Here is a 23,839-nt window from a genome sequence, read left to right as displayed (position 1 = left end):
ACTGACCCCAAACAGGGCATTCCCGCTGCTCATCCCTAAACCTGACCCCAAACAGGGCATTCCCACTGCTCATCCTAAACCTGACCCCAAACAGGGCATTCCCACTGTCCATCCCCAAAACCTGACCCCAAACAGGGCATTCCCACTGCTCATCCCCTAAACTGACCCCAAACAGGGCATTCCCACTGCTCATCCCCTAAACTGACCCCAAACAGGGCATTCCCACTGCTCATCCCCTAAACTGACCCCAAACAGGGCATTTCCACTGCTCATCCTAAACCTGACCCCAAACAGGGCATTCCCACTGCTCATCCCCTAAACTGACCCCAAACAGGGCATTCCCACTGTCCATCCCCTAAACTCACCCCAAACAGGGCATTCCCACTGCTCATCCCCTAAACTGACCCCAAACAGGGCATTCCCACTGCTCATCCTAAACCTGACCCCAAACAGGGCATTCCCACTGGTGTTTTTGCAGATAAACCCCGATGTTGCTGATTTCCGTGGTGTTTCTGTAAATAACCCCCAATGTTGCTGATTGCCATGGTATTTTTGCAGATAAACCTCAGTTTTTGCTGATTTCTATGTTGTTTTTGCAGATAACCCCCAATTTTGCTGATTTCCATAGTGTTTTTGCAGATAACCCACGATTTTTGCTGATTTTCCCAGTGTTTTTGAAAACAAAACCCCCAATTTTGCTGATTTCCCTGGTGTTTGTGTAAATAACCCCTGATTTTGCTGATTGCCGTGTGTTTGTGTAAATAACCCCTAGTTTTTGCTGATGTCCATCGTGTTGTGTAAATAACCTCCAAGTTTTGCTGATTTCCGTGGTGTTTTTGCAGATAATCCCCGATGTTGCTGATTTCCCTGGTGTTTGTGTAAATAACCCCCGATGTTGCTGATTTCCATGGTGTTTTTGCAGATAAACCCCAATTGTGCTGATTTCCATGGTGTTTTTGCAGATAAACCCCAGTTTTTGTTGATTTCCGTGGTGTTTTTGCAGATAACCCCCTGATGTTACAGATTTCCATGGTGTTTGTGTAAATAACTCCCAATGTTGCTGATTTCCACGGTGTTTTTGCAGATAACCCCCAATTGTTGCTGATTTCCGTGGTATTTTTGCAGATAACCCCCGATTTTGCGGATTTCCATGGTGTTTTTGCAGATAACCCCCAGTTTTGCTGATTTCCGTGTGTTTGTGCAGGTGCTGATGGAGACGCTGGGAGCGCTGGGCGCTCAGTGCCGCTGGGCCGCCTGCAACATCTACTCCACCCTCAACGAGGTGGCGGCGGCGCTGGCCGAGAGCGGTACGGACCGGGAATTCCTCCTGCACTTATAGGGAATTTCTACTGGGATTTACAGGGAATTCCTGCTGGCATTTATAGGGAATTGCTCCTGCATTTATAGGGAATTTCTGCTGGGATTTATAGGGAATTCCCGCTGGGATTTATAGAGAATTGCTCCTGCATTTATAGGGAATTTCTACTGGGATTTACAGGGAATTCCTGCTGGGATTTATAGGGAATTCCTCCTGCACTTATAGGGAATTTCTACTGGGATTTACAGGGAATTCCTGCTGGGATTTATAGGGAATTGCTCCTGCATTTATAGGGAATTTCTACTGGGATTTACAGGGAATTCCTGCTGGGATTTATAGGGAATTGCTCCTGCATTTATAGGGAATTTCTACTGGGATTTACAGGGAATTCCCGCTGGGATTTATAGGGAATTCCTGCCGGGATTTATAGAGAATTCCTCCTGGGTTTTATAGGGAATTTCTACTGGGATTTATAGGGAATTTCTACTGGGATTTATGGGGAATTTCTCCTGAGTTTTATGGGGAATTTCTACTGGAATTTATAGGGAATTTCTACTAGGTTTTATAGGGAATTCCTGTTGGGATTTATAGGGAATTTCTGCTGGGATTTATAGGGAATTCCTGCTGGGATTTACAGGGAATTACTCCTGGACTTTATAGGGAATTTCTTCTAGATTTATAGGGAATTTCTACTGGGTTTTATAGGGAATTCCTCATGGATTTTATAGGGAATTTCCCCTGCATTTATAGGGAATTCCTCCCGGGTTTTATAGGGAATTTCTACTGGGATTTATAGGGAATTCCTCCTGGGTTTTATAGGGAATTCTTCCTCGATTTTATAAGGAATTCCTGCTGGGATTTATAGGGAATTTCTGCTGGGATTTATAGGGAATTTCTACTGGGATTTATAGGGAATTCCTCCTGGGATTTATAGGGAATACCTCATGCATTTATAGGGAATTCCTCCTGCATTTATAGGGAATTTCTACTGGGTTCTATAGGGAATTTCTTCTGGACTTTATAGGGAATTCCTCCTGGGATTTATAGGGAATTCCTCCAGGGATTTAGAGGGAATTTCTACTGGGATTTATAGGGAATTTCTCCTGCATTTATAGGGAATTTCTACTAGGTTTTATACGGAATTCCTGCTGGGGTTTATAGGAATTTCTACTGGGATTTATAGGGAATTCCTCCTGGGATTTACCGGGAATTCCTCCTGCATTTATAGGGAATTTCTACTGGGTTTTATGGGGAATTCCTGCTGGGATTTACAGGGAATTTCTACTGCGATTTATAGGGAATTTCTACTGGGATTTATAGAGAATTACTCCTGGGTTTGATAGGGAATTACTCCTGGGTTTGATAGGGAATTCCTCATGCATTTATAGGGAATTCCTCCTGGGTTTTATAGGGAATTCCTCTTGCATTTATAGGGAATTCCTCCTGGGTTTTATAGGGAATTCCTGCTGGGATTCATAGATAATTACTACTGCATTTATAGGGAATTCCTCCTGGGTTTTATAGGGGGTTTCTACTGAGTTTTACAGGGAATTCCTCCTGGGATTTACAGGGAATGCCTCCTGGGTTTTATAGGGAATTCCTACTGCATTTATAGGGAGTTCCTCCTGGACTTTATAGGGAATTTCTACTGGGATTTATAGGGAATTCCTACTGCATTTATAGGTAGTTCCTCCTGGACTTTATAGGGAATTTCTACTAGGTTTTATAGGGAATTTTTTCTGGACTTTATAGGGAATTCCTCCTGGGATTTATAAGGAATTGCTCCTGGGATTTATAGGGGATTTCTACTGGGATTTATACGGAATTTCTACTGGTTTTTATAGGGAATTCCTCCTGGATTTCATAGGGAATCCCTCCCGCATTCAATAAGGAATTCCTGCTGCATTTTATAGGCAATTCCTCCTATATTTTATAGGGAATTCCTCCTGAATTTTATAAGAAATTCCTCCTGGATTTTCTAGGGAATTTTTGCTGCCCCATCATTTTTAGCTCATTTATCACCCCTTTGAGGTTTTTTCCTTGCATTCTGTTCAATTTAGAATAAACCTACAGCACAAAATCACCCCTTTCTAAAGCTCTGGAACTCTTGGAATGTTTTGGGTTTTTTTCTAGAGTTATCCAGGAAAAACCCCTTGCCTTACCCAGGTAAAATCTTTGGTCTTGCCCAGGTAAAATCCTTGGTAAAAATGTCATTTATGAGCTGAAGCTGGAAGTTGTTTTGCTCAGAGAAATGAAACTAAATTGAGTTTAAATTCTATAATTTGGGGCATAACTCGTGTGAAAGAGAGAATTTGGGGGGAATGTGATTTACAGAGCAGAAACTGAGCATGTGGGGGTTACCTGGGAAATCCTGGGTGTATCCAGGGGTTTACCTGGCTAAATCCAGGGGTTTTCCCTAAAACCAGGATTTTACCACAGGTTTTAACCTGGATACGGCCAGGGATTTTACCTGGGTAATGACAGGAATTTTACATGGGCAAAACCAGGGATTTTACATGGAAAAGACCAAGAGTTTCACCTGGATAAGACATGGAGTTTTACCTGGGTAAATCCAAGGGTTTTACCTGGGCAATGCCAAGGATTTTACCTGGGAAAGGCCAAGGATTTCACCTGGATAAAACCAGGCATTTTACCTGGATAAGGCCAGGGATTTTACCTGGATAAGGCCCGGGGTTTTACTCAGGTTTTACCTGGATAAATGCAGGAATTTTACCTGGGTAATGACAGGGATTTTACCTGGACAAACCCAGGGATTTTACATGGAAAAGACCAAGAGTTTCACCTGGATAAGACCAGGGGTTTTACCCAGATAAATTCAGGGATTTTACCTGGGTGAGGCCAGGGATTTTACCTGGATACAGTCAGGGATTTAACTTGGCAAAGTCAGGAGATTTACCTGGGTAAATCCAAGGGGTTTACCTGGATAATTCCAGGAGTTTTACCTGGATAAATTCAGTGGTTTCACCTGGGTCATATCAAGGATTTTACCTGGGTAAATCCTGGGTTTTACCTGGATAAGTCCAGGGGTTTTACCTGGATGAGACCAAAGATTTTACCTGGGCCAAACCAAGGATTATACCTGGATGAGGCCAAGGATTTTACCTGGATAAGACCAAAGAATTTATGTGGATAAGACCCAGGATTTTACCTGAGTGAGGCCAAGGATTTTACCTGGATAAATCCAGGGATTTTACCTGGATAATTCCAGGGGTTTTACCTGAGTAAACCCAAGGATTTTACCTGGATAAAGTCAGGGATTTTACCTAGATAAATCCAGGGATTTTACCTGGATAATTCCAGGGGTTTTACCTGAGCAAGCCCAAGGATTTTACTGGATAAAGTCAGGGAATTCACCTGGCTGAAGCCACAGGTTTGACCCCAAGCTCTGGGACACCCAGAAGAAGCCAAACCCACATTGGGTCTTGCTGGCTGGAGCTGAGTAATAATTGAATCCATGAAATTAACACATGAATTAATAAATCAGTGTCCAGGAGCTGATTCCCACGGGATTTTCTTGCCTTAACCCCCTCTCCTCCCTGCCAGGGTTCCCAGTGTTTGCCTGGAAGGGCGAATCCGAGGACGATTTCTGGTGGTGCATCGACCGCTGCGTCAATGTTGAGGGCTGGCAGCCCAACATGGTGAGTTGGGAAACACCTGGGACACTCCCACCTGGAAAATCCCACCTGGGGAGGGAAGGGAAGGGCAGCTAAAACCTCCTGGACCTCACCAATGAGGTTTGGTTTCAGTGCTTCCAAAATAAGCTGTGTTAATGCAGTTTTTTGGGGTGTTTGGTTTGATTTCAGAGCATCTTGCTGCAGTTTAAGCTGCTAAAAATGGCTCCAAATCAGTATTGTTGAAAAGAGTTTTTCATCCTTTTCACCCTTAAATTCTCACCTTTGGCTGAGGTGATTTGTAGGAACAAAGCCCAGATTTTTCCATGATTTCCACACTTTAAACCACACAAACCTCAGGTGCTCCCTTTTTATCCTGCCCTTGTTTCCAGGGAAAACAGAGAACCTGGAACTGGGTGAGCAGAATAATTTTCAGCTGTCAGATGTGCTGTTTTCATCACATTTCCCCAAGGATTTTGAGCCCTGGAGCTCCTGATCTAAATATGGGAAGTGATCAAAGGTGGAAACGTGGATCTGGGTTGGGTTTTTGCCAATATTGGCTCGTTTGAGGTGGGATTTTTGTCCCTTCCAGTCGCTGTCACCTTTAAAAAGAAGCAGGAATGTCAAAGAAATCCACCCCTGAGGTATCAGACTGAGTCTAGACCCGAGAGCAGCTTTGTTCTGCTCTTTGAGGAATCATTTCCCATCCAAAATGTCACTTTTGGAGCAAGTCAGCGTCCCAGAAAATGCAGATTTTGCTTTCCCAGGATCTCTTCATTCTGGGACTGATTTCAGACCTGCTCCTGGAGCATGGAAATGATGGAGGGAGCACCAGGATCTTGGAGCTGTTCCCAGAGATTTTGCTGGATTTTGGAGACCTGTGGTTTTAGAGATAAGAAATGATTATAAATGGGTTTAGAGATAAGAAATAGGACGCTGGGTGAGGAGCAGGGTGTGAGAAGGATCCTGAAGTCATGGAATTATGGAATGGTTTGGGTTCCACAGGGACACCTCCCACCATCCCAGGCTGCTCCAGCCCCATCCAGCCTGGCCCTCACATTCCAGGGATGCAGGGGCAGCCCCAGCTGCTCTGGGAATTCTGTGCCACCCTCAGTTTCCCCATCATTGCTCCCTGGTCCTTGGACATGGGGCCGGTTCGTGGCCATTCCATTCTGGGAATCCTTCACGGGAGGCTCTGGGAATTCTGACCTTCAGGGGAAGGCTCCCTCTGGACAGGAATGGTTCAGAAAAGGGATTTTTGCTGGAAAATACGGAATCTGCAGGGTTTCCTTCATGGAAGAGCCTCTCCAGGGATTTTCTGCTGGAGAAAACATTGGATGGAAGGGCTGAGGAAGGGAGTTGGGAGAGAAGCTCCAGGGCTGCCAAGGCTGCTTTTCTCTAGGAAAAAATACTTCTTTCTCAAATAAAGTGGTTTCCCCCCCCCAAAAAATAAAAAAACCCCAAACCTGCTTGGAAGAAAAGAAATGAGGCCAAACCTGCAAAAAGCTGGGAATACTGCAGGAATGTGGGATGGGCTGCTGGAGGTTGGGGTGCCACACCAAGGTGACCTCCCAGCAATCCCAGCCTCTCCAGGGATCTCTCTGTGGGGTTTCCATGCCCTGCTCCCCTGGGAAGGGGAACCTGGCAAGGGCTGGATTCTCTCTTGGAAGAGGATTAAACATTAAACATTAAACAGGGATTCAAGAAATGAAGAGTCCTGGGAGCCAGGAAATTCCAGATTCTGAATTCCAAATTCCTCCCAGGAGAGCTCCCAGTTCCACTTAACCCTTCCAGCCCGTGGATGGGACACAGAGCTGGGGATGGATTCCCTGGGGACACTCCTGGGGACACCCTGTGCTCCCAGCAGCTCTGCAGGAGCAGCTGCTCCCCGGCGCTCACTGCAGCAGAAATTCCAGAAATTCTGGCAATTCCGGAAAAGGTGGGAACACAACACTGTTCCCAAGGAGCTCTGTGTCCCTGGGTGGCAGCGTGGTGGCCCCACAAAGCCACAGCAGAGCTGGGCAGTGTCACCCCTGTGCCAGGAGAGGGACAGCTCCTTTTCCCTGGGAAGGCTCCGGAGGGTCCCCACCGAGCTCCAACTGCAGCAAACAGACGGGGACGGGGACACTTCCACCCAGGGCTGGGGTTCTGGGACACCCAGAATTCCCCAAATCCCTGCAGGCCATGTCCTTCCACTCCTGCTGCTCTGGGATGGGGAAAATCTGGGAGATGCCTCAGGGCAGGGCCCTTTGCTGGCATCAGGACAGAGCTGGGAGAGCAGGGAATCCCAGAACCCTCCCCAGCATCCCTTGGGAAGGGATTGAGCAGCCTCTAGCCAGGGAATGATCATTGATGATGATTGATGATGATGATGATGATGATGGTGATGATGATGATGATGATGATGAAGTGAGAAATCTTGGAGGAAGAGAAGGAAGATGAGGAGGACAATGATGCAGTGAAAAGTCTTTGACATCAGTGTATGGAATATAGAAGGATGATGATGAGGAGGAGGATGATGATGCCATTGGAATTCCTTGCATTGGAGTAGGGAACATGCAAAGAAGAGGATGAAGATGATGATGATGGTGATGATGAAGTGAGAAGTCTTTGACCTCAGTGTAAGGAATATGGAAAGAGGAGGAGAAGGAGGAGGAAGAGGAGGATGCAGTGAGAAATCTTTGACGTTGGTATAGGGAATGTGCAAAGAGTGGGATGAGGATGATGATGATGATGATGATGATGATGATAATGATGATGATGACGCAGTGAAAGTCTTTGACATCAGTGTGTGGAATATGCAAGGATGAGGATGATGATGATGGTGATGAAGTGAGGAGTCTTTGATCTCAGTATATGGAATATGGAAAGAGAAGGAGGAAGAGGAGAAGGATGCAGTGAGAAGTCTTTGGTGTAGGGAATGTGCAGAGTGAGATGATGATGATGATGATGATGACGATGGTGATGATGCTGTGAAAAGTCTTTGACATCAGTGTGAGGAATGTGCAAGGATGATGATGATGATGATGATGGTGACCCTGAGGCTGATGGTGGCCGTGTTGCTGTCCCCCTGTGCAGCCCCTGGACGCTCCCCGTGCCCTGGGTGAGCTCTGCTCCTGCTTTCCCTGGAATCCAGCAGGGTTCTCACCCTTCCCACCTTGCCCAGGCCGCGGGGCCTCCTGGGGGCTGGAGGATGTGGCAAATTCCACATTTGGGTTTTTTCCTTTTTTTGGACCTTTTCTTCTCCAGGGGCCCCCTCTGGGCCCAGCACCACCCCTGGGTGCCATTCCAGGTGTTCCCACACACACATAAGACTGGCCAAGCTCTTGGACCTCTCTTTTCCCTGGAATTCTGAGATTCCTGGGGCTGAGTTGTTTTCCTGCCTGCCCTTCCCAGGGCAGTTTTCCAGAGTTTTCCTCTCTCTCCTCACTCAGCCCCAGTGTGTTTATTCCAGCAGTGGCTCCCTGCCGGCCCCAGTGACTCTGTGGCTGTTTCCATTGCAGATCCTGGATGATGGGGGAGATCTCACCCACTGGATCTACAAGAAATACCCCAACATGTTCAAGAAGATCAAGGGCATCGTGGAGGAGAGCGTCACCGGGGTGCACAGGTTTGGGACAGGACTCAGCCCCACAGCTGAGCTCAGCCCTGAGCAGCTGGGCTCTGCTTTCCCAGGCCTGGCTTGGCATGGAAACCGCTTCAATCTGAGCAGGATTAAAGCAGTTTCTGCTCTGAGCTGCCACGAGGAGGAGCAGGAGCCCCTCCTGGGGTGGGAGGGAGGAGAGGCTCCCACCTGGTGTGGAGGTGAACAGGAGGGATGAGGAGCACAGCCCTGCCCTAAATCCCTGGGAAGAAGTGAGGTTTGGGAAGAGGAACTGAGCTGTTTCTGGGGAAGGGAGAACCTGAGGGATGAGTGAGTGAAATCCCTGAGTCCCTGGCAGGAGCAGAGCTGGGGTGGGAGCAGCTCTGGGGGCTGGGAGGTGCCACAGGAGCTTTTCCATGGAATTCATCCCATCCCAGGTGCCAGGGAACTGAGGAGAGCAGCGCTGTTGGCTGAGTCCTTGCAGGGGAAAGGCTTGGCTGCAGCTCTGAGCTGATCAGAGCTTGGCCAGAGGCTCAGGCAGCTCCTGGAGCAGGGAAATGAAATGTGTGAAACAGGGAAATGGCTCCAGCTCTGCACCAGCGGGGTCAGGAGCAGCACTGGTGATATTTTTAGGATCTGAAATCCCAGTGTGGGAAGAAGAGATATCCAAAGGCAGGTTCTCCTTCCCAAGGGCTGGAGCAGGAGCAGGATTTTCAGACTCTCTTGAAAGAGCCACAGTGAGGTGTTTGAATTCATTTTTAGTGATTTTCCTGCTGTGGGGAGTTGGGTCTGTGCCCAGAGCTGAGAGCAGGGGGATGCTGGAGCAGGGAGGGCTCCAGGGAGAGCTCCCAGCACATGGCAGGGCCTGCAGGGGCTCCAGCAGAGCTGCAGAGGGACTGGGGACAAGGCCTGCAGGGACAGCACCCAGGGAATGGCTCCCACTGCCAGAGGGCAGCCATGGGTGGCATCTTGGCAATGAGCAATTCCTGCCTGGGCTGGCATTGCCAGAGCAGCTGGGGCTGCCCCTGATCCCTGCAGTGCCCAAGGCCAGGCTGGGCACTGGGATGGTGTCCAGTGCCCCTGCCATGGCCAGGCTGATCTTTAGGGCCCTTCCCATGCCAAAGCCCTGAGAGCAGGGCTGAATTCCCTGGATAACCCCTGCTCCATGCCCATGCCAGGCTGTACCAGCTCTCCAAGGCAGGGAAGCTCTGCGTGCCAGCCATGAACGTCAACGACTCCGTCACCAAGCAGAAGTTTGACAACCTCTACTGCTGCAGGGAATCCATCCTGGATGGGTGAGAGGGATCCCAGGGGATGGGGAGGGATTCCCAGCAGGGGACGGGGAGGACGGGGAGGGATTCCCACAGGGAACAGGGAGGAATTCCTGTGGGGAATGGGAAGGAATTCCTACAGGGAATGGGGAGGGATTCCCACAAGGAACAGAGAGGAATTCCTACAGGGACTAAGGAGGAATTCCCATGAGGGAATGGGAGAACGGGGAGGAATTCCCACAGGGAACAGGGAAGAATTACCACAGGGAATGGGGAGGGATTCCCACAAGGAATGGGGAGAAATTACCACAAGGAATGGGAAGGAATTCCTCCAGGAAACAGGGAGGAGTCTCCACAGGGGATTGGGGAGGAATTCCCACAATGAACAGGGAGGAGTCCCCACGGGGAATGGGAAGGAATCCCCACAGGAAATGGGGAGGAGTTCCTACGGGGACCAGGGAGGAATTCACATGGGGAATGGGAAAGAATTCCCACAAGGAATGGGGGGGAATTCCCACAGAGAACAGGGAGGAATTCCCGTGGAGAGCTGGAAGGAATTCCTACAGGGAACAGGGAGGAATTCCCACAGGGCCCTGCTCTGCTGCCATTTGGATCATCTCAGCTCAATCTGTGTGTCAGAGGAGAATAAAATCCTTCCCTGGCTCTGGTGCACGTCAGGATTCCTGTCCTGTCCCTCTCCCCTTGGGATAAAATCCGTGTCCCTTGTGTGACTCAGCATTCCTGCCCTTTCTCCTTCCCCTCTTTATCCCTTTGCTCTCTCCAGCTCTTTATTCCCTTTCTTTTCATGGAATTGGGTGTCTGTGTCCCTCCAGCCCCAAATCCCATCACGGCCAAGGGAGGCTGGGACGGGTTTTGTCCTTGTTGTGACATCGTTTGTGGCACAATCCACAAGCAATCCATGGATTTGGGATGTGCAAGGAACAGGGAGTGGGAATAATGAGGGGATGAAATATGGGAACAGAATTCCCAGAGCGGCTGTGGCAGGAACAGGAGCAGCCTGGGGCAGTGGGAGATGTCCCTGGGATGGGATGGGAGGGATGGGATGGGATGGGATGGGATGGGACGGGGTGGGATGGGATGGGATCCATGGGATGGGATGGGATGGGATGGGATGGGATGGGATCCATGGGATGGGATGGGATGGGATGGGATGGGATGGGATTCATGGGATGGGGTGGGATGGGATGGGATGGGATGGGGTGGGATGGGGTGGGATGGGATGGAATGGGATGGGATCCATGGGATGGGATGGGATGGGATGGGATGGGATGGGATGGGATCCATGGGATGGGATGGGATGGGATGGGATGGGATGGGATTCATGGGATGGGGTGGGATGGGATGGAATGGGATGGGATCCATGGGATGGGATGGGGTGGGATGGGATGGGATGGGATGGGATGGGATCCATGGGATGGGATGGGATGGGATGGGATGGGATTCATGGGATGGGATTCATGGGATGGGATTCATGGGATGGGATGGGATGGGATGGGATGGGATGGGATCCATGGGATGGGATGGGATGGGATGGGATAATGGGGTGGGATGGGATGGGATGGGATGGGATGGGATGGCATTTAAGGTCCTTCCCAACCCAAAAAGTCCTGGGATTCCATGCAAACACCTCGGGGGTAAATTGGGATTTGGGCTCAGCTGGTGCAGGAATTTCAGACGGGGCCAGGGCAGAGGAGAGCAGAGGTGCCCCAGAGCTGCTGTGGGTTTCAGCTGAATTCCCTGGAAAAGGGAGGGAATTTCACCTTCCCTGCACTGCTAACCTATTTACTCCAGAGCTAAAAATAGCCTGGAATGTAGGACACGCTCAGGGAGGGAGCAGAGGAAACCAGAGGAAGGGGGAGCTGCATTTGGGGAATCTCTGGGATTCTGGCAAGGAGATGCCACTCCCCTGCTGCTCCTGGGGCTCTTCCTTGGGGGTTGGCAAGAAAAATTCAGATTAAAGGATTTTTGGAGAGGATTTTCAGTATTTTAGAAGTGCCAAAACAAAGGGTTAATGAATAAAAATCAACAGAAAAGGGCTCCAAACCCAAATTCCATCCTCTTTGTTGGAAGAACAAAAGAACCCCCACCCTTCCAAAAGGAAAAGGGAATTTTTAGGTGCTTTTGGGGTTTTCTCTTCCCCTGGAATATCAGGGATGCAGGATCCAGCTGTGGCTCCATCCTTGGAGCAGCTCCCAGTGCTGGGCTGGAATTCTGACCTTTAATTGGGTTTTTTTCCTTTTTTCCTCAGCCTGAAGAGGACAACAGACATGATGTTTGGAGGGAAGCAGGTGGTGGTGTGTGGCTATGGGGAGGTAAGGGGCTCCCTTTTCCCAATTTCCCCCTTTTCCCACCTGGAATTCCAGGTGTAAATCCTCAGCACAGCTTCCTCCACCCTCAGGTCTTTGCTCTGCACCTGCAGGACCCCCCAAACCTCAGGGGTTTGCCAAAAACTGAAAGTTTTCTTCATTTCTTTATTATTAAAGAGATGCCAAAGCTTTAAAAAAATACATTAAATATTCTGCATATATTTAATATCTGGATATTGGCATGCCCACATATTGATACAAGATGTATTTCTATAATTTTAATATTATATTTAATCTGATTTTACTAAAATCAGAGGTTCTGCAGATGTTAATGTATTTTAAAAAATACATTAAATTTTCTGCATATATTTAATATCTGGATATTGGCATGCCCACATATTGATACAAGATGTATTTCTATAATTTTAATATTATATTTAATCTGATTTTACTAAAATCAGAGGTTCTGCAGATGTTCTGGGCATTCCAGTGATCAGGAGAGAATTAATCTTGTTTTATCCCTTCACCCACCCTCTCCCCATGGGAATATTCCTCTTTTCCCAGTTTTTCTCAGACCAGTTCACACCAGTTGCAGTGGGTGCTCCACTGGAAATTTTTTAATGTCCAAGCAGCTGGAATGGGTCAGGTTTTCCTGCTGTAATCCCATTTTTGGGAACATTTTAACCTGGATTCCCTGCACTGCCTGTGCTGGCCAAAGTTAAAGCTCGTTAACCCTCGGAGGTTAATTACCCCTAAAGCTTCCTGAGTGGAGCAAAGGCTGCAGAAGGTTCTGGAACTTCCCCTGGGATCACTTTTGGGGGAAAATAATCCCTGGGACCAGAACCAGTGGGGTTTGTAGTGCCTGTGTTCCCTAAGGCAGGCCTGGCTCTCAGATGGCTCCAGCTCCAGGGGTTTGTGCCCCAGGAATGGGGTTTGTGCCCAGCAATGGGGTTTGTGCCCCAGGAATGGGGTTTGTGCCCCAGCTGTGGGGGGTGTGCCCCAATAATGGGCTTTGTGCCCCAATAATGGGGTTTGTGTCCCAGGAATGGGGTTTGTGCCCCAATAATGGGGTCTGTGCCCCAGCTGTGGGGTTTGTGCCCCAGCAATGGGGTTTGTGCCCCAGCAATGGGGTTTGTGCCCCAGCTGTGGGGTTTGTGCCCCAGCAATGGGGTTTGTGCCCCAGGAATGGGGTTTGTGCCCCAGCAATGGGGTTTGTGCCCCAATAATGGGGTTTGTGCCCCAGCTGTGGGGTTTGTGCCCCAATAATGGGGTTTGTGCCCCAGCAATGGGGTTTGTGCCCCAGCAATGGGGTTTGTGCCCCAATAATGTGGTTTGTGCCCCAGGAATGGGGTTTGTGCCCTAGCAATGGGGTTTGTGCCCCAATAATGGGGTTTGTGCCCCAGCTGTGGGGTTTGTGCCCCAATAATGGGGTTTGTGCCCCAGCTCCAGGGGTTTGTGCCCCAATAATGGGGTTTGTGCCCCAATAATGGGGTCTGTGCCCCAGCTGTGGGGTCTGTGCCCCAGCTGTGGGGTGTGTGCCCCAATAATGGGGTTTGTGCCCAGCAATGGGGTTTCCCTGAGCCTGTCCCTGTTGTTGCAGGTGGGGAAGGGCTGCTGTGCTGCCCTCAAGGCCATGGGCTCCATCGTCTACGTCACCGAGATCGACCCCATCTGCGCCCTGCAGGCCTGGTAGGGCTGGAACCCTCCCTGCCCTGGAAACCCCATCCCAAGGGATTCCTGCAGCCCCAGCCCTGCCCTGGGACCTGCCCTAGAGCTTCTTCTGGTTTATCCTGTCCCAAAAATGCCCTAAAACACCTCCTGGTTTATCTCATCCCAGAAATGCCCTAAAGTTTCTCCTGGTTCATCCCACCCCAGAATTGCCCTAAAGCTTCTCCTGGTTCATCCCATCCCATGAACGAACCTTGCCCTAAAACATCTCCTGGTTTATCCCATCTGCCCTAAAGCACTTCCCAGTTTATCTCATCTCAGAAAAGAGCCCTGCCCTAAATCATCTCCCACTCTGTCCCATCCCAGAGAAAGGACACTGCCCTAAAACATCCCCCAGTTTATCCCAGCCCAGGAAAGGACCCTGCCCTGAAACATCTCCTGGCTTATCCCATCTGCCCTAAAGCACTTCCAGTTTATCCCATCCCATGAAAGGGCCCTGCCCTAAAGCTTCTCCTGGTTTATCCCATCCCATGAAACAGGCCCTGCCCTAAAACATCTCCCAGTTTATCCCATCTGCCCTAAAACCTCTCCCAGTTTATCCCATCCCAGGAAAGGGCTCTCTGCCCTAAAGCATCTCCCAGTTTCTCCCACCCCACAGCAGGCAGGAGCTTGGGGTGTGGCTTGCAGGGATTTTGGCAATGAGCTGCTCCCTGGCTGTCCCAGGGCTGTGCCCACCCCTCACCCTGGGGGTGTTTGGGGTGCTGTGACCCCCCCAGCCCCTCAGCAGACACAGCTGGGTTTGGATCCTCCTTTGCATCCCCAGCTGTGGGACCCCAAAACCACCCAGAGCCCCCATAACCCTCAGCCTGCTCCTCCCCAGGTTGTGCTGAGGGGACTAACGAGCTCTAATTAGCAGAGCTGATGAAGTTTTGGGCTGCCCTGTGACCTTCATCCACCCTCAGCTGGGAATTCCCAGCCATCCTTTCCCTGGCCCTGCAGCAGCACAGGGCCCCTCTCAGGAGGAGCTGGCATGGGAAAAGCTCAGGAAATGGGGACATGCAGCAGAAAAAAATGGTTTTTATTTTAGTAACTTCAATTTTGCAGCTTGTGAGAGGCACAGGAAGGAGCTCTGGGGAGGATTGTCAACAAATCCCAAAAAAGCCCAGCCTGCCCTTGTTATCCCTGAGCTCACCTTGCTGGGGAGGGCAGGGCAGGCCTGCCAGGCTCAGCACCCTGAGGGCTCTGCAGGTGCCTAAATCAGGATTTTGGGGTGGGGAGGGGCACCCACAGCTTTGGGGTGGTTTTTGGGATGCTCTAAATCCATCCCAAGCTGGATTCTGAGCAGATACTGGATGTTCCCTGCAGGAGGAGCAGCTCTGAAAAACCCATCAGGGTCCAGAATTGAGGTTTGCAGATGAGAAAGCCTTGACAGGACATGGGAAAGCCCCAAAATCCCTTCTCATTCACCTCACAAATGTCCCAGACCCTCCAGGATGGCCCCAGGAGCTCCCAGTGGCTCATCAGGGGGTTAAAATCAGATCTGGGCTCACTTTGTCCCCGTTTTCCCTCCCAGCATGGACGGGTTCCGGCTGGTGAAGCTCAATGAGGTCATCAGGCAGGTGGACATCGTCATCACCTGCACAGGTACGGGGCCAGCGGGGGGAAATGGGGGTGCAGACCCCAAAAGGGATCCCATGGGGATGGAGACCCCAAAAGGGCCCCATGGAGGTGCACACCCCAAAAGGGCCCCGTGGGGATGGACACCCCAAAAGGGATCCCATGGAGATAGACACCCCAAAAGGGCCCCATGGAGATAGACACCCCAGAAGGGCCCCATGGAGATAGACACCCCAAAAGGGATCCCATGGGGATGGAGACCCCAAAAGGGATCCCATGGAGGTGCACACCCCAAAAGGGCCCCATGGAGATAGACACCCCAAAAGGGCCCCATGGAGATAGACACCCCAAAAGGGATCCCATGGAGGTGCACACCCCAAAAGGGCCCCATGGAGATAGACACCCCAAAAGGGATCCCATGGAGATAGACACCCCAAAAGGGTTCCTGGGGATGCCCACCCCAAAATGGCCCCAGCCCAGCCCAGCCTGAGGGAAAGCCCCAAAGGTGGAGCAGGACAGGGACTGATCTGGGACTGTGGTGCTGGCAGGGAACAAGAACGTGGTGACCAGGGAACATCTGGACAGGATGAAGAACAGCTGCATTGTCTGCAACATGGGACACTCCAACACCGAGATCGATGTGGTGAGCACGGCCTGCGGGGCTGGGGGGGACAGTTTGGGGGTGATGGGGTTTGCAGTGATGGTGTTTTGGGGTGGTGGTGCTTTGGGGTTTCAGTGGTTTGGGATGGTGGTGCTTTTGGGCAGTGGTGTTTGGGGTGATGGTGTTTTGGGGTTACAGTGTTTGGGGTGGTGGTGCTTTGAGTGACTGTTTGGGGGTGATGGTGGTTTGGGGTGACAGTGTTCGGGGTAATGATACTTTAGGATAATGATGGTTTGGGGTGCCTGTTTCAGGGTGATGGTGTTTGGGGTTACAGTGGTTTAGGATGATGGTTCTTTTAGGGTCAGAGTGCCCACTTTGGGCTGACAGTGCTTTAGGATAATGTGTTTTGAGGTGATGGTGCTTAGGGGCAATGGTGTTTGGGGTGATTGTGCTTTGAGTGACGCTGTTTGGGGTGATGGCATTTTGGGCTGTCAGTGTTTTGGGTGATGGTGCTTTGGGATCATGGTGTTTTAAGGTGATGGTGCTTTGGGGTTACAGTGTTTTAGGGTGATGGTTCTTTGGGGCAGTGGTGCTTTGGGGCAACTCTTTTAGGGTCAGAGTTCTTTTAGGGTGATGGTGCTTTGGGGCAGTGCTGTTTGGGGTGGTTGTGCTTTGAGTGGCACTGTTTGGGGTGATGGTGTTTTGAGGTGATGGTGCTTTGGGGCAGTGCTGTTTGGGTGCTTTGAGTGGCGCTGTTTGGGGTGACGGTGTTTTGAGGTGATGGTGCTTTGGGGCAGTGCTGTTTGGGGTGGTTGTGCTTTGAGTGGCGCTGTTTGGGGTGATGGTGTTTTGAGGTGATGGTGCTTTGGGGCAGTGCTGTTTGGGGTGGTTGTGCTTTGAGTGGCGCTGTTTGGGGTGATGGTGTTTTGAGGTGATGGTGCTTTGGGGCAGTGCTGTTTGGGTGCTTTGAGTGGCGCTGTTTGGGGTGGTGGTGTTTTGAGGTGATGGTGCTTTGGGGCAGTGCTGTTTGGGTGCTTTGAGTGGCGCTGTTTGGGGTGATGGTGTTTTGAGGTGATGGTGCTTTGGGGCAGTGCTGTTTGGGTGCTTTGAGTGGCGCTGTTTGGGGTGATGGTGAATCCCCCTCAGCAGCCCTTGGACAGCCGTGGTGCAGCTCTGATGTGCTGAGCTCACAGAGACAGTTCGGGCTGTGACTCACAGAGGTGTCCCTGGGCTGGGGCTGGGCTGGGCTCCAAGGGGACAATCCCAGGGCACTGGCAGGGGCTGCTGCTGTTCCCACCCCGTGTCTGAGGTCCTGGGGCTGCCTGGTGCTGCTGTGACATTCCCCACGTTCCAGGCCAGCCTGCGCACGCCCGAGCTCACCTGGGAGCGGGTGAGGTCCCAGGTGGATCACGTCATCTGGCCCGATGGCAAGAGGATCGTGCTGCTGGCAGAGGTGAGGGAGCCCCTGCAGCTCTGGGTCCCTGTGCATGGTGGGTTTGGCCCAGGGAATCCTGGAATCACAGAATGCTTTAGGTTGGAAAACACCTCTGAGTCCATCAGGGCCAACCATTCCCAGCACTGCCAAAGCCCCCAGTGCCACATCCACAGGGCTTTAAATCCCTCCAGGGAAGGGGACTCCACCCCTGCCCTGGGCAGCTGTGCCAGTGCCTGCCCACCCTTTCCATGAAGGAATTTCCCCTAAAATCCAATCCAAACCTGCCCTGGCCCAGCCTGAGGCCGCTCCCTCTGCTCCTGTCCCTGTTCCCTGGAGCACAGCCCGAGCCCCCCGGCTGTGCCCTCCTGGCAGGGACTTGTGCAGAGCCACAAGGGCCCCTGAGTTCCTGGGATGAGGAAAAGCTCCCCTGTTTTAATTCACCCCTCTCCAGGGTATCTCCCACTTCCTGAGGGCAGCCCCACCTCGGGACTCGGTGCAGGTGGCGCAGCAGGGACACAGCTCCAGTGGCTGCTGTCCCTCCTGTGGGGTCACAGCCTGGGTTTGTGCCCTGTTAACAGCCAGATTCTGCTTCCAGGGCCGCCTGCTGAACCTGAGCTGCTCCACCGTGCCCACCTTCGTCCTGTCCATCACGGCCACCACCCAGGTGAGGGGGCTTGGGCTGGGCTGGGGGCAGGCCGTGCTCTGAGGGACAGCAGCCCTGACCCCGGTGTCCTCTCCGCAGGCCCTGGCTCTGATAGAGCTCTACAACGCTCCCGAGGGCCGCTACAAGCAGGACGTGTACCTGCTGCCTAAAAAAATGGGTAACGATGCTCCCACTGCCTTCTGCTCGTGGCTGTTGGGCTGGGAGGGCCAGGCTGGGCACTGTCACAGCTGGGAGGTGGCACTGGGCCAGGCTGGGCACTGTCACAGCTGGGAGGGGGCCCTGGGCCAGGCTGGGCACTGTCACAGCTGGGAGGGGGCCCTGGGCCAGGCTGGGCACTGTCACAGCTGGGAGGGGGCCCTGGGCCAGGCTGGGCACTGTCACAGCTGGGAGGGGGCACTGGGCCAGGCTGGGCACTGTCACAGCTGGGAGGGGGCTCTGGGCCAGGCTGGGCACTGTCACAGCTGGGAGGGGGCACTGGGCCAGGCTGGGCACTGTCACAGCTGGGAGGTGGCACTGGGCCCAGCTCAGGGGTTTCCAGCAGCTCCTTCCCTCCAGGCCTGGGCTCTTGCTGCTCTCCTGTCCCACCTGTGGAGAGCAGGGGGTGCCTCCCTGTTCAGGGGGTGTCCTGTGGGGTCTGTGCCAGGGATGGGGCCTCACCCCTGCCAGCAGCTCCCCCAGCAGAGCCCCCTCCTGGGCACTCTTTGGGCAGAATGGGCTTTTTGGTGGCAATTGGGGTTTTTGAGGCAGGACCGGCTTATCCTGATCTTGGGCTGGGGTGTCACCAAGCAGAGGTGCCGGGTGGGTTGTGCCTCAGCCCGGGGCACTCGCTGTGGCCTCCCTTGCCTGCTGTGACGAGGCCCGGCCTCCTGTGCCCTCCCCAGACGAGTACGTGGCCAGCCTGCACCTGCCCACGTTCGACGCGCACCTGACGGAGCTGACGGACGAGCAGGCCAAGTACCTGGGGCTCAACAAGAACGGACCCTTCAAACCCAACTACTACAGGTGCCCTCCAGCCCTGACCCTTCCTGGTGCCCTCCAGCTCTGTCCCCTCCCTGCCCTGATCCTTCCCAGTGCCCTCTGTGTGCCCTCCCAGCCCTGTCCCCTCCCGGTGCCCTCCCAGCCCTGACCTTTCCTGGTGCCCTCCAGCCCTGTCCCATCCTGGTGCCCTCCCACCCCTCTGCTCCTCCAAGTGTCCTCCCAGCCCTGACCCTTCCCAGTGTCCTCCCAGCCCTCTGTCCCCTCCCTGTCCCCTCCCTGTCCCCTCCCAGCCCTCTGCTCGTGCCCCGGTGTGGGGGACACCTGGGCTTTAACCCCACCCATTCCCTGAGATGATTCCGAGGTCTCTCTGCTGAGTCCCGGTGCAGGCAGCAGGAAGGTGCACTTGGAGCCCTGACAGCGGCTCTCGGCAGGACAGGAGCCCTTTGTGCGTGGCAGCAGCTGTCACCCAGACGTGGCAGATGCCAGCGCGATGCCACCGGCTCGGTGGCAGGTTTATTTTTAAAGTTTGACGGAGGATGAGGTGGCGCGGAGCGGCCTCGGCCCCGGGGCTGCTCCCTGGGCTCAGCTCCACGGCTCCTTCCTGAGCACGGGCTGGGCAGATCCCCAAAATAATAATAATTTTCAGTAGGAGCCCTGGATCGCTTCCCTTTCTACATTTTTAGCCAGCACTGCCATGGATTTCCACTGTGAAAATGAAATGGCTTTGCACAAAAGTGCTTGGGAGGGTGAAGCCCAGAGCCTTTTCCTGCAGGAAAAGAGATTTTCTTGGCAGGCAGAGAGCACCAGAACACTCCCAGTTTGGGGATCACTGGGTTTTCCCAATCCTGAGCTTTTTTCCTTGCAAAATCCTGGTGCTTCCCTGTGGCTGTGGAGGAATTCCCTCTGGTTCAGTTCTCTGTGCCTGGCATGGCCCAGCCTTGTGGGGAGTGAGGTTTGTCCTGGAGAGGTTGGGATCCATTGAGGGTCTCAGGGAATTCCCTGCCCAGAGGAGGAGCCACGACCCCTCCAACTTCCCGTGGGCACCTCGGAGGCAGCGAGGACCGAGTCCCTTCCTCAGCCATTTCTGTCCTTGGCGTCTCCCCCTCCCAGAATCCACCGTGGGGATGCCAGGGCAGCTTCTCCTCCCTTCCCCGCTCACCAAACCCCATTTTCCTCCTTTTCCCAGATACTGAGTTCCTGCCGCCGCGCCCCGGAGAATCGCGAGGAACCGCCACAAGCACCCGAGTCTTTCTCAACTACTGTACAGGATGAAACCACGCAAGCTTCCCACGCTAGAGCCGGGCTTGCTGCCATAGTCGACAGTGTGTTTTAGGTTATTTATTTATTAAATTAGAATACTGTTCACGTGGCCTCTGCCACTGGTGTTCGTCCTGCCGCGGGACTGGGAGACGCTGGATTTTCTTTCCGTTCTTTTCATTTTTCTGTTTGGGTTCGTTCTTTTTCGGGGCTGGGAGGACGGGGAAGGCGAGGAGGAAGCTGCTGGAATCGAGCTGTGGAATGTTCCCTTATCCCTGCTCACCCCCCGCTCGGCGGGACCCGGCCTGGGAGTCGCTTTTGGTTTCCTCCACGCCCCAGCGCTTCTCCAGCCCGGCAGCCGGGGGATCTCTGGCTCTTTGAGAACAGAACCGGGATCCTCCTCGGCTCCAGGCCGGGAGCCGCCTCGGGAATCTGGCTGGAGAAGCCTCTCCGTGTGCCCCGGAGTGCCCGGGGCCGTGCCCAGCCGGGGAACCTCGCCTTAGCAGCGCCCGGAGCTGTGCCCGGGGGCAGCCCCGAGCGCGGAGGAGCCGGCGCCGCTCCCCCGGGCACGGCCCCGCGGCGCTTTCCTGCTGCTGTCGTTCCGAGTGCCAACCTCTCTGGATCAACCAAAGTCGTGTTCCCAGCGCTGCTGGAAGGGCCTCGCCCACCGATGCTGCTGCCGCGCCGGCGGCTCCTGCCGCGCCAGGCAGAGCTCGCCGGCCGCCCGGCTGGGAGGACCCAGGTCCCTCTCCAGCTGAATTTCAGTCCTCATTGGAAACCTTGGGAGTTTTATTTTCTGGTCGTATTTGTATGAATCCGGAATTCCCCTTTGGAATGTACGAGACGTCCGCCGGAGCGACCCGCACGGGTTCTGCGCGAGGGGAGAGCTCAGCACCACTAAAACCCTTCGGTCACCTCGGCGTGTCAGAGCTGATGGAGAGTAAATTTGCCAGAGTTCCCTGTTTAATCCCAGGATGTCCCACCTGAGCGAAGGACAGCGTGACCCTGAGCAAGGTGACTTCCCAAGTGTCTGAGCGGAGTCACTTCTGTCCCTCACGTGGAGAACGTGATCCTTCCGAAATGGAACTGCCCAGCCCCGTGAGCACAGGAGCCTCTGTCCTCCCTGTTGGTTCCCGAGTCTCTCATCAGCTGCAGATCCGTGCTTTGTCCTCCTGGGCTTCTTTGCCATCATGGAGAACTTTTTGTGGCAGCTCGTTCACGCACAAGGAAGGGAAAACGGAGGAATTACGGCCTCAAGTCCTTCCCACGGCTCTCAGGAGATTTGGAGGCAGGTTGGCCACAAGTCGCTCATCTCCAGAGCAAACGTTCCCATGTGCCGGCTTATTCCAAGTTTCTCTTTGAAATCTCTCAAAATCAGGAAGGAAAACCTTGAGAAGAGCTTGAGGAAACCTTGAAGAGACCTTGGGAAGGCGTCAGGGCTTTGTGAAGGCCTTGAGGAGACCTTCAGGCCTTGAGAAGCTTCCAGCAGACTGATCGCTAAGCACAGACTCAAAATGATCTCTGCTCGTTCATTTTACCCAGATCCTGAGATTTTTGGGAAGAATCCCCTGAGCAATTTGAAACATCCCACCCAGGTGTTTCTCCCCGGGCTGGATCCTGGTCTGTGTCAGCCCCTGCTGTTTTCTGGGAGCGCGGGAGCTGCTCCTGGCCCAGGTGAGACGTGGCCGTGGGGTCCCTGGGGCAGAGCAGCTTTGGGAAGAACAGGAATCCCTTCCCAGCCCAAGCACAGCCACTTCCCCCTGGAAAAGCCCCTTTTGGAAAAGCCCCTTTCATCCCAACCCCTCTGATCCCCAGAGCTGCGTCCTGCCCGTGCCTGCTCTGCACAGCCCCGATCCCTTCGTGCCCAGTTTTAACCCCCCTTTATCTTCCAGGTAGACAGGAAGGGAAAAAAAATAAATATATATATTAATACTGAAATCCCAACTGGCTTTTCCCACCTCGATTTTTAAAGCTCTTCTCCATGTTCTGCTTCTCCTGTAAAAGCTTTTTGGCTCGCTTGGCTTTTTTCCTAATCAACCTGGAATCATATCTTATGATCATCTCTAAATTAAACGTGTAATGGGGTTTGGTTTCTTTCATCTTTTTTTTTTTTTTTAATGTAACACATTTTTCAAGACTTAGGAAAAAAGAGATTTTAGGTATAACACCAGCAAAATCGCATAAAGGAAATTAATTCTGTTCTGAACTTTAGAGATAATAATAAGACAAAACTCGTCATCAGCAGTGAGGAAACGAAAACGTCGCAACCGTAACATTTCAGAAGGATGTTTTAAATATTAATGTCTGAGTGATTGTATTAGATCAGCAATAAAGACTCTGTAATCTCAAAACACAAATAAAACATTGGAAAACTCAGCCTCTCCCGAGCGTCCTTGGGGTCAGGCGGGGTCAGGTGGGGTTTTGGGGTGGGACAAGGAGGGATCGGGGATGGTGGCGGGATGGGGAGCCCTGAGCTGCTGCTGCTTCCAGGCAATTCCAGCTGGGGCAGCGGCTCCGGGGCCGTGTCCTTGGGCAGCCGGAGCTGTTTGGGCTCTGGGCCCCGGCGTGTCCTTGGGAAGCGCTGCGGGAACGATCCCGGCCCCGTTATCTCCCCCGGAACAATCCCGTTATCTGCTCTGCTCCCGCCCTGCCGGCAGAGCCGCGCACGCTGCCAGGGCAGCCGAGGGAATTCCGACCCAGACCCTGGGGGTTTTCAGCCTCCCAGAGGCTCTGAAGGGACGCGGGACGTGAGGGGCACCGAGCCGGGCACCCGGAACATCCCCGGCCACAAACGTGACCCACAGGCACCCCAAAAACAACCACCCCCCCTTACCGGGTGTGGGAATGGAAACAAACCCCGCTCCGGGGCCCCGGGAGCTGCCTGGGGCCGGAATGGGGACGGCGGGGTTTGCACGGCCCGAGGGGCCGGGTGCTCCTGGGGCTGCCTCGGGGATGGGGACCTTCGGCTGGGGCGGCTGCAGCCCCACAGGTGCCCCCGGCCCCTCCATGGCCACCCCATGGGCCCCTCTGACACCGCCGGCTCCCGCCCTGCTGCCCCAGTTCAGCGCTCCAGGGACCCCCAATAACCCCCATGGCAGCGCTCTGTACTCCTAGGGACACCCCATAACCCCCATGGCAGCGCTCTGTACTCCTAGGGACACCCCATAACCCGCATGGCAGCGTTCTGTACTCCTAGGGACACCCCATAACCCGCATGGCAGCGTTCTGTACTCCCAGCACCCCAGGGACTCCCTAAAATTCTCCTTCCCCAGCATTCCCTGCTCCCACTGCCTAAGGGACACCCCATAACTCCTCAGCATTCCCTGTTTCCAGCACCCCAGAGACACCCCCTGTATCCCCAGCATTCCCTGTTTCCAGCACCCCAGAGACACCCCCTGTATCCCCAGCATTCCCTGTTCCCAGCACCCCAGGGATCCCCCTGTATCCCCAGCCCCCCCCCAGTCCCCCCGGGTCCCCCCGACTCCCCT

The 23,839-nt window shown here is 53.2% G+C and overlaps 1 protein-coding gene across 1 annotated transcript; it reads left to right on the top strand.

Annotated features, from left to right (window-relative positions):
* The first annotated feature begins 1,209 nt into the window (after positions 1-1,209).
* On the top strand, positions 1,210-22,727 carry AHCYL2 (adenosylhomocysteinase like 2). The gene is made up of 13 exons (XM_054293666.1): positions 1,210-1,307; positions 4,883-4,977; positions 8,454-8,560; positions 9,712-9,828; positions 12,074-12,137; positions 13,732-13,820; positions 15,373-15,443; positions 15,965-16,059; positions 17,372-17,470; positions 18,048-18,116; positions 18,195-18,273; positions 18,998-19,118; positions 20,281-22,727. Exons 1-13 carry the CDS (start codon positions 1,211-1,213, stop codon positions 20,285-20,287), a joined length of 1,110 nt encoding a protein of 369 aa, XP_054149641.1. The 5' UTR covers position 1,210; the 3' UTR covers positions 20,288-22,727.
* The last annotated feature ends 1,112 nt before the right edge of the window (positions 22,728-23,839 follow it).

Source organism: Melozone crissalis, unplaced genomic scaffold (assembly GCF_028551555.1).
Source record: "Melozone crissalis strain CALT ecotype California unplaced genomic scaffold, PUWL_Pcris_2 ptg000176l_1, whole genome shotgun sequence".
NCBI lineage: Eukaryota > Metazoa > Chordata > Aves > Passeriformes > Passerellidae > Melozone > Melozone crissalis.
This window is presented reverse-complemented; position numbering and strand designations above follow the sequence as displayed.

Excerpts from the sequence above, each read along its gene's own strand:
- AHCYL2 (XM_054293666.1), top strand. The coding sequence starts at position 1,211 with ATGGAGACGCTGGGAGCGCTGGGCGCTCAGTGCCGCTGGGCCGCCTGC. Across the intron at positions 16,060-17,371 it reads CCAACACCGAGATCGATGTG|GCCAGCCTGCGCACGCCCGA; the intron begins GTGAGCACGGCC and ends CCCACGTTCCAG. Across the intron at positions 17,471-18,047 it reads GGATCGTGCTGCTGGCAGAG|GGCCGCCTGCTGAACCTGAG; the intron begins GTGAGGGAGCCC and ends TTCTGCTTCCAG.